Raw genomic sequence first — 15,710 nt, 5'->3', positions numbered from 1 at the left:
TGCAAATTACATTCATCATCATCATCATCGTTTTATCTATATACTTACTGTAATAATAAATAGTAAAATTAAAATAAAAAAAAAACATTTTTTTTCCTACTTTTGCTCTAAGGCGGTACGGAACCCTTCGTGGGCGAGTACGACTCTGACTTGGCCGATTATTTGTTTTACTAAACTCTGTCTTCACTTTCATTCGGTTTGACAATCAAATCGCTTGGAATGTTAACATATTTTGTATAATTTCAGTTATAAAAATTTGGGCAAATTACTCGTTCAAATGAGGTCGAGTTAAAGTGAAGAAGGCGAGACATCGGAATGTAATATACTGAGCGGGAGGATTCCCACTGGTACAGGAATATTGAATAATATATAATATATATGGTGTAAGAAAATAGCCAATAAAATATTTAATTTAGCCAATTGAAATGCGCTACAAATCAATATATTATATTGATTTGTTGCGCATTTCAATTGGCTAAATTAAATATTTTATTGGCTATTTTCTTACACCATTCGTCTTGACTTAGGTAAGTACTATCAGAGAAGCAGATTCATAGACAGATTGCGGACCTAAGTAATTTGTTTGCTTTTAAACGTCAAACCCATCCGACCGATCACAGCTAACTTTGAAGTGACATAATATTAAGCCGACCAATTGACGTAGGTCCGTCAATAAATTTTTTCAATGGTTCATCCTGCCAAGGCCATACACGATGGACGATGTAAAACCACCATAAACTTACGACAGTATATATAAATAAGTATATGGAAACCACTGTAAATAGGTGTGACGTGCATCAATAATACTCGTAATTATTATCAAATTATCTGATTTTCGTCGAGCCTATATTCACGGACGTTTACGTCGTGCATCGTATATTACCTTGGCGGGACGTACGTCAGAATGGATAATAATAAATAATACTGGGCTTAACTAAAAATCTTCGACTGCTACAGTTTGAGTTTGAACTCGGTGGAAATTTCAGGAGTGCGGCGCGGCGCGGGCGGTTGGACGGGGTAATTTGTCACAGACCACAGTCGAACGCGGCCCGATTCTGCTCCGCCTCAGGGGGCTCGATTCTAATAACTCGAATGACGTTTCGAGTGTAGGCGTAATAGAGTCCAGGCGACATACTTTCATGAGAATAAGGAGTACTCCTGAGTCCTTCGTGCTCACGCGTCGAAATAAATAATACCTTCCCAAAGACTTCAACAAGACGTATAACTAGGGCTGCCATCACCTAAATTGCCGTCGCCGGTCAGGCATGACAAAATTCCTGGACATTTGGCTATTTCCCCGTTATAAAATGGTTATTTCCCCGGCCACCTCTTAAACAGAATTTACGATTACATTTTACCAATTGTTGCTTTTCCAACAAGAATGGGCATTGTCCAAAAAAAAATCACATGTATTTTTATATTTTTTTTCGTTAAAACAGGGTATTTTAAGAATATAAATTAAATAATTTTGAAATTCATTGGCTAGTTTTTTCCTCAATAAATTTTTAAAGTTTCGCTCTGACGTCATCATCGGCGGTCAATAATTGACCTCTGCAGTATGTTTTTTTCCTTTCAATCTTATTTATAATGGCTGGTTCGTCAAATGCAAGTTCTCATTATGTGAAAGTTGATACGAAAAGCTTACCAAAAGTTCGAAACGTAATGTTGGTCGAATTTATTGCTAATTTAACGCCATTGAAAGTCCAACAAAGGTTAAACATATTTGTTTAAAAATATAAGCAACTAATGGGTATTTTTTTCGCTTGTATACAGAAAAACAATCACTGACCTTATTCCTCGAAATGTTTTTGTAATGAGCACTATTAAAAAAATGGACAATCCCCATTTGTAAATATCTGATTAACTCAAGTTTGTGCAAGAAAAGAAAGCGGATTTTACACGGACACCCGGCTGGACGCTCTCCGGACGCCCTTCAAACTAGGACAAGTCTGGATGGCAGCCCTACGTATAACTAAACCTTTCTTTAATGTCAAAATTGCCCCTTATAGTTTATTGAGTAATAATTCTATTAGTGTGTAAAAAACTGGAGACAAGAACGAAGTACGAACTAAGCATGTCCTAAAATATAACTCAACAAGTTTTTCGCTTAATTTTCAGGGCGCACCATCAAAAGCTTGCGGCACACAATAATAATTACAAAAATATTGCTATTCATAACATTTTATTTATAATTTAAATAAAGCTAATCAATCGTCCTGAATAGCTTTTGAGGTCTTTGTCAACTTCACAATGCCAGCCGTAAATTATTGGAAACCTGAAAGGCGCCATCGCTAAAGAAAATTTATTGTGAACTCGACGCTAACGGTTTTTGAAAAATAGAGTTTTGTCAGGGAAGAAATGATAATTTACCTAAAATCTAAATGGATTTTTATGAGCCTTATAATGTTTGCAATCTATTTTTAACCGACTTCAAAAAAAGGAGGTTATCAATTCGACGCGTATGTATGTAATATTTTCAGAACTGCGCAGTTTTCGTATATTATGTAATATGTTATTTTATATCAGCGTCTGAACAAATGTGCCAAATTTCAAAAGTGTATGTATGTATGTACGTATCTATACTAATATTATAATTGGGAAGAGTTTGTTTGTTTGTTTGTTTGAACGCGCTAATCTCAGGAACTACTGGTCCGATTTGAAAAATTCTTTCAGTGTCAGATAGTCCATTTATCGAGGAAGGCTATAGGCTATATTTTATCACGCTAAATCTAATAGGAGCGAAGAAATAGAGGAAAACGTGGAAAAAAACGGGGGAAACTATTTGAAAGGTCTTATTTGAACGCGCTAATCTCAGGAACTACTGGTCCGATTTGAAAAATTCTTTCAGCGTTAGATAGCCCATTTATCGAGGAAGGAATAATATGTACTTACCAAATTTGACACTTAAATGACACTTGACTAATTCACTACTATTATTATTTTTACTACCTACCAATATTGTACTTGAACTAAATATTGTATGTAGAGTCCGAACAAAAATAAATTTAAGTTTTATTAAAATATTTGCACGTCGAGATGTATCCGACAAAACATGAGCGCTATAATATTCCGCATTGTACCATCTTAATATTGTCAATACCATGTTTTTGCGAATAAACATTCTTATTCTTATTCTTAAGGCTATGGGCTATATTTTATCACGCTAAAACTAATAGAAGCGAAGAAATTGAGGAAAATGTGGAAAAAAACGGGGGAAATTATTTGAAAGGGCTTATCTCACGAACTACTGGAGCAATTTTTCTGTTATTTTTCACAGATGAGAAGAAGACCACGTGAAGGATCATAGGCTATTTTTTGAGGAGTAATTTGTTTGTGAAATATCTAATATACGCGGGCGAAACCGCGCGGATGTCGTGACCACGCGAAATATAACGTATATTTCACGTGGTCACGACATCACCCGTAAACAGCTGGACCCATTTTCCTGAAATTCGGTATAATTACTTTGAGTCCTGAAAAAGAACATAGGATACATTTTGTCCCGGAAAAATGTACGGTTACTGCACAATATATTATGATTTGCGCGTAAACTATTCAATCTATTTTGTTCAATGATATTATATGAAAAAGAATATCACTGATTTTGATTGAATTTGGTATGGAGATACTTTGAGTCTCAGGAGGACAAGGAATACTAATTTTGTCCCGGAAAATGTACGGTTCCTGCACAATAAACTTTTATGATTCTCGCCTAAACTATTCAATCTATTTTGATGAAATTTGGTATGGCAATACTTTCAGTCTCGGGAAAGGACAAGGGATACTTTTTATCCCGGAAAATATACAGTTCCTGCACAATAAACTTCTATGATTCTCGCCTAAACTATTTAATCTATTTTGATGAAATTCGGCATGGAGATTGGAGATACTAATTTGAATCTGGGACAAGGAATGTTTTTTGTCCCGGAAAAATGTGCGGTTCCCACACAATATACTTTTCTGATTTGTGCGTAAACGATTCAATCGATGTACGGGAACAACTATAAACTAAAGTCTACGCGGACGAAGTCGCGGGCAACAGCTAGTGTTTTATATTTGTGTTCGCATATTTCTGGAACCACCATTCCGTTTTCAGTAAATTTTTTTTGTTGCCAAGCCACTTTTTTAATCTATTGATACATTTACTGAATGTTGATTTAAATTAAGTACATAATAAGTTGAAGGCTGTTGGCTTGAATGTGATCTGTGGCTTGGCTCCTTTTACATTTCATGTTTTGGTGGGATTTCATTTCTTCATTGAAGGTTTTTTTTCTTTTCTGGTCACGTTATAACTTTTCTGTGCTTAGCTTAGCACCCATTCTCTATCTCCTTTACATTTCTTTGAGGTTTAGTTAGTTCTATAGGTGGACAACGTAACGTAATTATACTTCTGAGTTCTGAGTCGATTATTAAATTTTTATACAGGGTGTAACAAAAATAAGTGATAATACTTTAGGGTGTGTACGTGTTCCTTGTAGAGAGTTCACTATGAAAGTAACAGCGCTGAAAGACCAAAATTTTTCTTCACTTTTGTATGGGAAAACTCGTGACGCTTGGACCCTTGCCCATACAAAAGTGAAAAAAAAAATCGTCTTTCAGAGCTGCTACTTTCACAGTGAACTCTCTACAAGGAACACGTACACACCCTAAAGTATTATCACTTAATTTTGTTACACACTGTATATTTGACTCTTAAGTTTTTATACTTCAAGGTGGTCATTTTCAGCATTACCGTTGAATACATAGCAGCACTGATGTAAGCGTCTCGACGCCCAGTACTGATTACATTTATATATCGAATTTTAATACGTACAACAAAATATATCATGCAGTCGAAACTCATATACTTACAGCTGTTCTTGCAAAGTTACAAACATAAAAATCTTTTCTTTTATTTAATAAAGTAATAAATTAATATTAGATTATTTTTCAGTTTTTAGGTTTCCCTGCCCAAAAAATGAAAACGGGACCCTATTATTAATAAGTCTTCGCTGTCTGTCCGTCGTCCATCACCAGACTGGATCTCGAGAACCGCAATAGCTAGATAGTTGCAATTTTCACAAATTATGTATTTCTGGTGTCGTTATAATAGCTAATAGTCCGATTAAATTAAAATAAATTATTAATGGGAGGCCTCATACAACAAACACGATTTTTCCCATTTTTGGACTATATCCATAATGGTAACAGTAAGGTTTTTGAAAATTTCAGAAAAAACTTAATTGTATTTTGGCTTTAATAATTAATAATAAAAATTAAATAAACTTATTATTTAAGGGGGACTCCCATACAAATTTACGGCAAGGAACCCTCTGTACGCCATTTCGACTCGCACTTGGCCGGTTTCATAATTTGCCTTTCATTGTGAATTCTATCCGGGTACCAAATTTCAAAGTTCTAAGTTTGCTAGAAGTACCTTGGAATTTTGATGATCTGTCAGTCAGTGTGTGACAAAATGTAGTAACTTTGACCATCCTTAACTATTAAATTATTTATCAAAATTTCATGTAATTTGGAGGTTAAGCTAGTTTTAACTTGCTCCTAGTAGCCGAAATTCTAAATCACTAGCTTTGTTAACATCGAAGATAAAGGGGTATGAAATAGCCGCGAACCGCTTCCAGAAAAGTATGGTACGGTCGTGCCTTTGCTAAAAAGCTTGGCCAGGGCACTGCCGTGCCCCCAGATCTTTTGAAAAATGCCAAATAAAGACCTACCTACTTAATAATAGGAAAAAATTAAAATGTAATGTGATGTTCTATGTCAACTACTATTAGTTCATATTGCCTTTTGGTGTCTACTATTATAGTGGAGTCACTGAAGGTTTTCACCTCCGATTTCGTTGAACCTTCATCGATTTTCATGAAAATTGGTGAGTAGGTGGGGGATACCCTAAGAAACAAAAATGACATAGTGCCAATTTGCGCTTTTGCCCTGGCTGGATGCCAATTGCCAACCCTTCTCGGGGGTGAAATATTTTTAAATAAAAAAAACGGAAAAAATCGATAAACATACTAATTTTAAGCAAAATTTGTTTTATAAAGTTTTTGGAATAAATCATTACTTTCTGAGTAGTAATTAAAGATCGAAGATTGTGATTTTTCGAGATAAAACTACATGTTTTAAAACGGTTTTTCATAAACAACTCAAAAACTAAACGTTTTACGAAAAATGTGTTAAAACCTAAATTAAAGTCTATAAAATAACAAATAACTGCCTAAATTTAATAACCTTCTAATTTTAATCTAAAGTGAAATATAGGTACTTATACTTTTTTCGGCGAGTACTTTAATCTAAACGTTCATACACAAATAACGGAAAATTGATGCATTTTATGACAATATATACTTCCTGAATATTTTTTAAAGTACCTACTTAAAATCATAAACCTATAATGCTAGTCACGAACGTGCCGTGTCTTGTCTTACCTAAATAAATTGAAAATGACGTCGTGCGTGTTTCGAAAATGTTGCAATTATGACTCGAAAGTAAACAAAACACATGGAATCTCTTACCACATGTCTTGTATGCAATAAATACCTCGATTATTTACATTTTCAATTATTTTTTCGAACAATCTGGAAAAAATCGAATTTTCGTCATAGCTCAGGCAAAGAAAGAGACAGCGATACGATTAGACGTTTAAAAATAGAACTGTCTCTTTTATGTACATGGTTTTTCGTATCTTTTGTTTCACTTATCTGTCAAATTTGTCAATGTTTGCAATTTTGAATTTGAAAATTGTTCGGAAGAGATTTAAGCCGGAAAATAGTATGGACGTGACATATCTGTATTAGTAGAACATCATTGGAAAGTGATGCAATATCCAGAAACGAGCTATTTTGTGTTCCCTCCAAAACTCCATCGAAAATTTCAGTAAAGCGTCTACTACTTCACTAAGTCGACCGACTTGACTCCTTGACTATATTGCCTTTTTACTTCGACTTTGACTAGACTTTTGACCTGACGATATAAAGAAACGATGCTGAAAATTGTATGCAACAATACTTTTTTCCGCCATTTATAATACTTGACACTGGCCATGGCTATATAGCCGAAGTGCCATAATAAGAAAAAAAAACCTGCGTCATGGCTCATGCGTGTCAACACCAGTTGTGCCAGATCAGGGGATTTCCCCCTAGATTTAGGCGGTTTTCGACCAAATTAGGGGCAAAACGGGAAAAAAATATTTAGGGGATTTTTTAGAGGGAAATTCAAAATACACGTCAAATACAGTTTTTTTTGCCAAATATAACGTTCCTAATATTTTCTTACCATCTTTAAATTACTTGAGCGCCACAACAACCAATCGAGTTCAAGATTCGAGATGTTGAAAAGATGAATACAGTTCGACAAGGCTTTAGATGAATATTTCAATGATGTCAATGGGCGCTGTTGGTAAAGGAGAACTGTCAAAAATGATGTTTTTGTATGATAGAAGCGTTGGTTCCTTTTCTCGCCACGTTCATATAAAGCCTTGTCGAGCTGTAATAAAGTTTAGTAATACCGTAAAACTGGCTGAATAGGGACCTAGGTGTAAATAGGGACGAAACCGATAAAAATATTTTAAAAGAAACCTTATGGTCATGCTATAAGGTGTCAAGTCTTTTTTGGTTTTAAAGTGAAGTAGAATTATTATTCCTTTTAATGGCAGCACTCAATCGCCATGAAGTTGGTTACAAGATATTGAGACTTCAGTTCAAAAAGTGCCTTCAAATAACGGTGAATTATGTCGCTCCAAACTTTACCAATAAAAAAGTAAATAGGGTATTCTTTGTTGTAAAAGTGAATTTTATCTTTTTTTTTAATGTGTTGACCGGGGGTATGATAAATTATTAGTAAAAAGTCTATATTACACCTTTTATTGTATTCAACACATATACAAATAATCACTCCTAAATCCTAATTAAGTACGGATTTTACTATTAACAAAATAAAAGAACTACGAACTAGTCGAGCCGGAAGCGCGCGAGAATCTGGCGGGTGCGTCTCGGACGCGTCGCCTGTTGGGCCACACGCTTGGGCTTTCCAAAATTCCCGGAATGTGCGAGTGAGAGGGCACGCCATGTGTTGCCCTCGTTACAATCTTTATTTATTCTTAAATACAATGGCACACGGTAAGAACTTGTTTTTTACTTGTTATAGCTAGGAAACCCACATTTTTACAAGTCATACATTTTTATCTTGAATAGTAGTAAATGGGGATGAGAATTGGGTGAATAGGGATCAGTGCTAGGCTGAAAGGAACGCTGTATTAAATAAATAGATACGAGTAAGAGATATATGTAGACGATAAATGTGTGGAATAAAACAATTTCACTAGGGCTGTTACAATTTACTTTTGTAATCTATATGAATAAAAATGAATCCATAATATGTCCCTTGGTTACGTGGTCCCGACATCAAGCGTAAACGGCTCGACCGATTTCGTTGAAATTTGGTATAGAGATACTTTGAGTCCCGGAAAAGAATATAGGATACATTTTGTCCCAGAAAAATGTACGGTTACTGCACAATATACTTTTATGATTTGCGCGAAAACTGTTCAATCGATTTTGATGAATTTTGGTATGGAGATATGTACTTTGAGTCTCGGGAATGGACAAGGGATACTTTTTGTCCCGAAAAATGTACGGTTCCCGCACAATAAGACATTATAATGACTGATTATTTTTTTCTTTATTGTGACAACCCTGACAAATTTCCCTAATAACCCTGCTTTCATCCCTATTAACTGCCATCTGAAGTATAAATAGGGATGACCTTATTTTTATTAAAATTACAAGAACGGCATAGCTTAAACACATTTTTACGATCTTGTAGCTTAATTCAAGAGTTAATTCAAAAATTTGAACAGTGCACGAAAGCTAGACTTTACACAGTTACAAGTATTTTCAGTTCAAAGTTGGAAACTGTCCCTATTCAGCCAGTTTTACGGTATATTTTTCTTGAATATTAAAAGAAAAAGGACTAGGGGATTTCTAGGGGGAAATCAAATAAGTTCAGTGCTACGGCGCCGAGACCATCTGGCAACACTGGTCAACACTCAACTGTCAAATTTCTTTTTCATCTGTTCTCATCTACAAGCTTTTCTCTTTCTTTGTTTAGTTAAAAATAATTTTAGAATTAGTGTTAAAAATATAAATATTCATGTTATAATAATGAATTTTTCTATTGAAGATTTAAATAAATCAATATGTCGTTTGTGCTTGAGGTTTGAAAACTCTAAAAAAATGGTATCATTAATTGATAATACAAATGAAGATGGACTAAGTTATTATGGTAAAGGAGTTTCTCAGTTATCGAATGTTGTGATAAATAAATTAGATCCGCTACCGAACAATATGTGCCAAAACTGTTTGCATCTTCTAAAACAAGCTGTGTACTTTAAACTGCAATGCGAACACACTGATAAATGTTTCAAAAACATCGCTCGTCACCACTCCGAAAATGCAGATATTATGCGAGCTGTAGTTGATTTTGCGAAGCAGAACTTTTATTCCAACTACAAATATTCATTTTCGGCTACTTTAGAGAAAAGAGATACTTGTAAACGTAGCAAAAAAGATTGTGACAAAAATAATGAAGACAATTTACAGTATGACACCAATGGTTCCATGGATAATATTTCTGTAACAAATTCACATTCAGAAAATGTTGGTCAAGATTCAATCAAGGAAACAAAATCAGATTATGCGCCAATTGAAAATAATGCAAATTATATTATAGTAAAACCGCTTCAAAAAACACCAATCTCAAAAGAAAATGAAATAAAAATGTTAGATGTTTTAGAAAAAGTATTTGTACCAAAAGAGTGTAACATACCAATAAAAAAGCTAACAAAAATGCCTAACAAATTAAAAAAACCTGTAGTGACTGGTTTAAGAAGGAAAACAAACACTCAGTGTGACAATATTATTAAGGACCTGGAAATGCTTTACGGATCACCATCAAAGGATGAGGGAGGGACCGTAGAGCCTTACAGCAAAGATTTTATAAGCGCAAGACGCAGAAGAATGAAATTTAGTCGAAATGGGCACAATGACACCCAGAATGAACAAAAACAAGATTTTAAATGTAATGTTTGTGGAAAGGTTTTGGCAAATCCACACACATATAAACATCATATGGAACGACATACTGGTTGCAGGTATTGTTAGTTACTATTATTCATGGCAGTATTAAATAAAACATTTTTTAAATAGATAGTCATTAACACCTCCATCGTGGGTATCGCAGACACACTAGATTTTCAATTGTTATGCGGCAGCCGGCCGTGGCTTGGGGATTGATGGACCAACAAAAATGCTATGGGAGATCGCAGACAACAGACTTTTTGTGCGATCGAATCTGCGGCACCCATACATTCGCTGATTGTATCTCCCTTAATTATAATTAAAGTTTATGAAAATATTATTTCTTATAAGTAATATATTTCCTTTTACTACTGGCGCATTTTCACTGGTCGATAGGGACCGCATGCGGGGTGCGGGAGATTTCTGAAATACATGCCAGAACCAATGAAAATTCGCTATTAGTTGTCATAGACTCCCCGTATGCTGTATACCGTACGAGTTAACAACTAATGAAAATGCGCCCTAAACAATATGTAAATCTTATTATATTTTCATGCAGATACATTTGCGAGCACTGTGGAAAAGGCTTTCCTGTATTGAAGGAGCTCCACATTCACCAGGTATGTCGACACGGAACGGGCCCTGGCCTTCCATGCTCTCAGTGCCCCTTCAAGGCCTCAAGAACAATAGAATTAATAGAACATGAACGCATCCATACCGGAGAACGACCATTTGCATGTGAAAAATGTGGCCTCACCTTCCGCAGACGCGCAATATGGAGGAAGCATCTGGTTATTCACTCGGAAAAGACAGTGCAATGTCCACAATGTAACAAAAAGTTCTTCCAACGTGGTGAAATGCTGTCGCATGCTAATAGCGTCCACGAGAGAGTGTATATGTATATGTGTACTAAGTGTGATGCTACATATGCCAAAAGTTCAACGGTGAGACGGCATATGATAGAACGGCATGGTATACCTCGGGAGGCACAAGGAAAAATTATCAGAATTAATAAAAAGTCCGGCAACGTAAGGAGTAATATTAATGCTTAGATATTTTTAAGTATTACCTATTAATGTTGGAGTTATATAAGCTATAAAACTATTAAACTATGAAATATGAGTGAAATATAATATGAGTAAGTGAAATATGAAGTGTTTAAAATTATCTTCAATATCTATCTCTGTATTAAGATCTTTTTAATATTATAAAGAATTTGATTCAGAGTAATTAAACTTCTATACAGCAATGTACATGGCAAATTATTATTAATGTTTTAAAATTATGACAGGGCAAAATAAAAATATTAAAAATTGCACGAACATCAGTCTTTAGTATTTAAATATAATAAGTAAGTACATAAATGGATGTGTGGTAAAATAATATCATGATAAGATCTCATTTTTGATGCAAAGAAGAAAGAAAGTAAAAAAAGGAAAATTAAAAACAAATTGTGCCTAGATGTGACCAAAAAAGAGGGTTCGGCTTAGGCCAGATAAAATATGACACCGGTTTTCAACTGAACTGCTGTGAAAACTAAGTGCCATATTATAGGCGATTTTTTTTGAGTAAGGGATTTTTTTAGCCTAGGGGCGCGCTCAGACATGCGCGGATTCAGCTCGCGTGTTAGCGTGTTATCCCCAACGCTAGTACAGCAGAAATCGCGCGCGTCTGAACGCACCGTAAAGAAGTGAGCAGACTATGCCGGGCCGCAGCGTGTCGGGGCCCGGCGCAATAATCCGCTTACATACAATTTGTATGGAAGCGGATGCGCGTTTCGCTCACTGTGCCGGGGCGCATCGGCTCACATTTTTGCGCGGCGGATTTCCGCCAATGCGACACGGCCCGGCAAGACCCGTTGCGCCCCGACAACAGTGTGACCACATTTAGTAATTTCTAGTTTTTGGTAGATTTGAGGTCAAATAAACGATGACGTGTGTGAATGACGATTTAGTAGTCCAAAATCTTTTAGTAGATTTTAGTAGTTATAGAATAATACTTATAAACATTTCAAAGAGATAATGAAGACAGTCCATATAAACATTTTAGTTTTAGCCACGTAGAATACTTATTACATTGATAAATAAAGGTAGATTTTTGGTACTAAGCTAAAACATGGTCTAGTAGATTTGAGTAGAATAATATTATAGCAACGTTTTAGTATAATGTCGAATCACCAGTGATTTGCACTGGAGTTATCAAAATCCATCGATGCAATGGCACCTGGCAATAGTGTGCTGCGCTGAGCCCCGACCCGCCCCGGCACGCCCCGGTTAAAGTGTGCGCGAAGCTATAACGTCATATAGATGACATTTAACATAATCTCGATGCCTAATCTTATCTATATATTAATACGCAAGCGAAAAACTTTGTGACCCTTTTTACGAAAAATGGGGAAACGTACGTGCATGAAATTTTGCACAGTTATAGTTTATATGGTGAAGGAGTGCATCGAACTAATATTATTTCGAAATTATGCTTTTATCATACATTTTTTTAACATTACACACACTACAGCACACACACATGAGAAATGACAGATTTTTGAGTGACAAGCCTGTACATACGAATTATACTCTTTTATTTATGGTTGAAGTCTGTTGACAACAAGTTGACAAATTGAAAATGGATTATAGTTTTTTTTATTGAATCTAAGATACTATTAGACAATGCTTACACGGCCAGTCTGAGATCAGCTAAGTCCCAGAGACAAGAGTTGAAAGAATTTATAAAGTCAATATTTTTTTAGAAAATATAGATAGTAGTCCTAATGTCGTTGGAACTAAGGTCGAATTTCGACCATTGGGCGATCTCTAGTATATTTAAACGAGCAATTCTTGTATATTATCTATACTAATATTATAAATTCGAAAGTATCTCTGTCTGTCTGTCAGTCTCGCTTTCACGCCTAAACTACTGAACCGATAGTAATGAAATTTTGTACACAGATAGTCTAAAGCCTGAGAAAGGACATAGGTTACTTTTTAACTGGAAAAAGGGGTTGTAAGGGGGTGAAAATACGTAAATTTGGTCAAATTAACTTAGTTCCAAAAACTCAAAACAGATGGCGCCAAGAGTCCCCTAGATCGCGCTATTGCTTGCTCATGCGTATTTCTATAAGAGGTGGTACCATGTTGAGTTAGATTTTTCGATTCTTTAGATTGTTCTACACGTTGTTAACTAATAACTCATCTACCAACTTAGATGTCAAATTCAAAAACAACGGCGCCAAAACTACTGAACCGATTGTAATGAAATTTTGTACACAGATAGTCTAAAGCCTGAGAAAGGACATAGGCTACTTCTTACTGGAAAAAGGGGTTGTAAGGGGGTGTTTATGCGTAAATTTGTTCAAATTAAGTTACTTCCAAAAACTGGAACAGATGGCGCCAAGAGTCGCCTAGATCGCGCTATCGCTTGCTCATATGTATTTCTTTCTTTAAGAGGTGGTACCATGTTGGGTTAATATTTCGATTGTTATACATGTTATTAATTAACTCACGTACCAACATAGATATCAGAAACAACAGTCTACCAATTATAAATACTAAATAGTTTATGGGTATTGGGCAAAGCTAAAGTTGTGTAATGCATTATGCAGCTAAGTTGTGTAACGCTAAATAAGCTTTAGGTATAAAAAAGTTTAATTAAAAAAAAACATATTAATAATAATAATAATATCTATGGACGCTTCACACCACGTCAGTCTGGCCCCATGCTAAGTACCTGAAGGACTTGTGTTACAGGTACCAGACAACGGATATATATTTAATACTTTTTATACTATACATATATTTAAGATTTTTATTATATGATACACATATTTAATATTATGTGCACACTACACGGCTGTTTTGGGTATTTTGATTTAAGGGGTACCAGGGTTTTAAAAAGCTTTTGACACCAATTTTATTGACACCGCGCGCTATAAACTGAAGTCCACGCGGACGAAGTCGCGGGCAACAGCTAGTATATTATAATTGGAATCTCGGAATCGGCTCCAACGATTTTCATGAAATTTAGTAAATTGGGGGTTTCGGGGGCGATAAATCGATCTAGCTAGGAATCATTTTTAGAAAATGTCATTTTATTCGTGTTTTATCGAATACCGAGCAAAGCTCGGTCAAATAGCTAGATAATATTATTATCGACCACATCTTTAATGTTATTTTAGTTAAGGCAAAGAGTTAGGCAGGTATGTAGGTAGGTACCTAGTAAATTTTTATTTTTGCTTACAAACATTAATTCCTGAGTTATTTTAATTTTTAGATGAAGAAACCGCGTTTATACCTGCCTATCAGGGCTACAGATGTTAAATCAATAAGCAATTTAAAGTTGGGAATGTGAGTTGTCACAGATACTTACAAAATATGATAAAGGACTCGATAATGATCGCGCGACAAATTGTTTCAAACGAGATCCTTAGTGTCTAAACACACCATGCTGAAGATACGCGGCCGAAGTTCGGCAAGATTACGCCTGCAAAGTATTTTGAATTACCGATGACACACTATGCCGAAATTACGTCGCGTTATATTGTATGCGTAGCGCATTTCTGACGTAATCATGCCGAACTTTGGCCGCGTATTTTTGGCCTAGTGTGTTTAGAGACTTAGAAGAAATTGTTTTCTTTCTCCATAGAAGATAGAAGAAGTTGTCCTTACTTCCGTAATTACTAATGTTATCTATACTTACTAATATTATAAAGCGGAAGAGTTTGTTAGTTTGTTTGTTTGAACGCGCTAATCTCTTTAAAATTCTTTCAGTGTTAGATAGCCCATTTATCGAGGAAGGCTATAGGCTATATTTTATCACGATAATACTAATAGGAGCGAAGAAATAGAGGAAAATGTGGAAAAACGGGAGAAATTATTTGAAATGGCTTATTTTAACGCGCTAATCTCAGGAACTACTGGTCCGATTTGTAAAAATTCTTTCTGTGTTAGATAGCCCATTTATCGAGAAAGGCTATAGGCTATATTTTATCACGCTAAGACTAATGGGAGCGAAGAAATAAGAGGAAAATGTAGAAAAAATTGAGGAAATTATTTGAACGCGCTAATCTCAGAAACTACTGGTTCGATTTGAAAAATTATTTCATTCTTAGATGGCCCATCGAGGAAGGCTATAGGTTATATTTTATTACGCTAACTAATAGGAGCAAAGAAATAGAGGAAAATGTGGAAAAAAAACGGGGAAATTATTTGAAAGGGCTTATCTCACGAACTAATAGAGCAATTTTTCTGTTATTTGACACAGATAAGAAGTAGACCACGTGAAGGATCATAGACTATTTTTTGTGGACTAATTTATCTATAAAATATCTAATTTACGCGGATGAAGCTGCGCGGAATACATATTAGTTTATAGAGTAAGAGCTCGTTTATAATAATTCGACTATCTTGTCTATCTGTGTCTGTCTCGTGTATCTTGTGTGTCGGTCTGTTTCGTCTTACCATAGACAAAGGAAATTGTATGGCTAGTCTCTGGTCTTACTAATTAATCCGCTGATTTAAGGAGAGGGCAAGGAGATACGGTCCTGTGAAAGCAGATAGGATAGTTTTTATTCTAGAAAAAAATACGGTACGCTTATCTTAAACACGCGGCACAATTTGTTGTGATACAGGCAGCATCTAA

The 15,710-nt window shown here is 35.3% G+C and overlaps 1 protein-coding gene across 1 annotated transcript; it reads left to right on the top strand.

The window, feature by feature from the left end:
- The first annotated feature begins 9,145 nt into the window (after positions 1-9,145).
- Positions 9,146-11,198, top strand: LOC121728273 (zinc finger protein interacting with ribonucleoprotein K-like). The gene is made up of 2 exons (XM_042116418.1): positions 9,146-10,147; positions 10,633-11,198. Exons 1-2 carry the CDS (start codon positions 9,159-9,161, stop codon positions 11,123-11,125), a joined length of 1,482 nt encoding a protein of 493 aa, XP_041972352.1. The 5' UTR covers positions 9,146-9,158; the 3' UTR covers positions 11,126-11,198.
- The last annotated feature ends 4,512 nt before the right edge of the window (positions 11,199-15,710 follow it).

The sequence above is a fragment of the Aricia agestis genome, chromosome 6 (assembly GCF_905147365.1).
Source record: "Aricia agestis chromosome 6, ilAriAges1.1, whole genome shotgun sequence".
NCBI classification, from domain to species: domain Eukaryota; kingdom Metazoa; phylum Arthropoda; class Insecta; order Lepidoptera; family Lycaenidae; genus Aricia; species Aricia agestis.
This window is presented reverse-complemented; position numbering and strand designations above follow the sequence as displayed.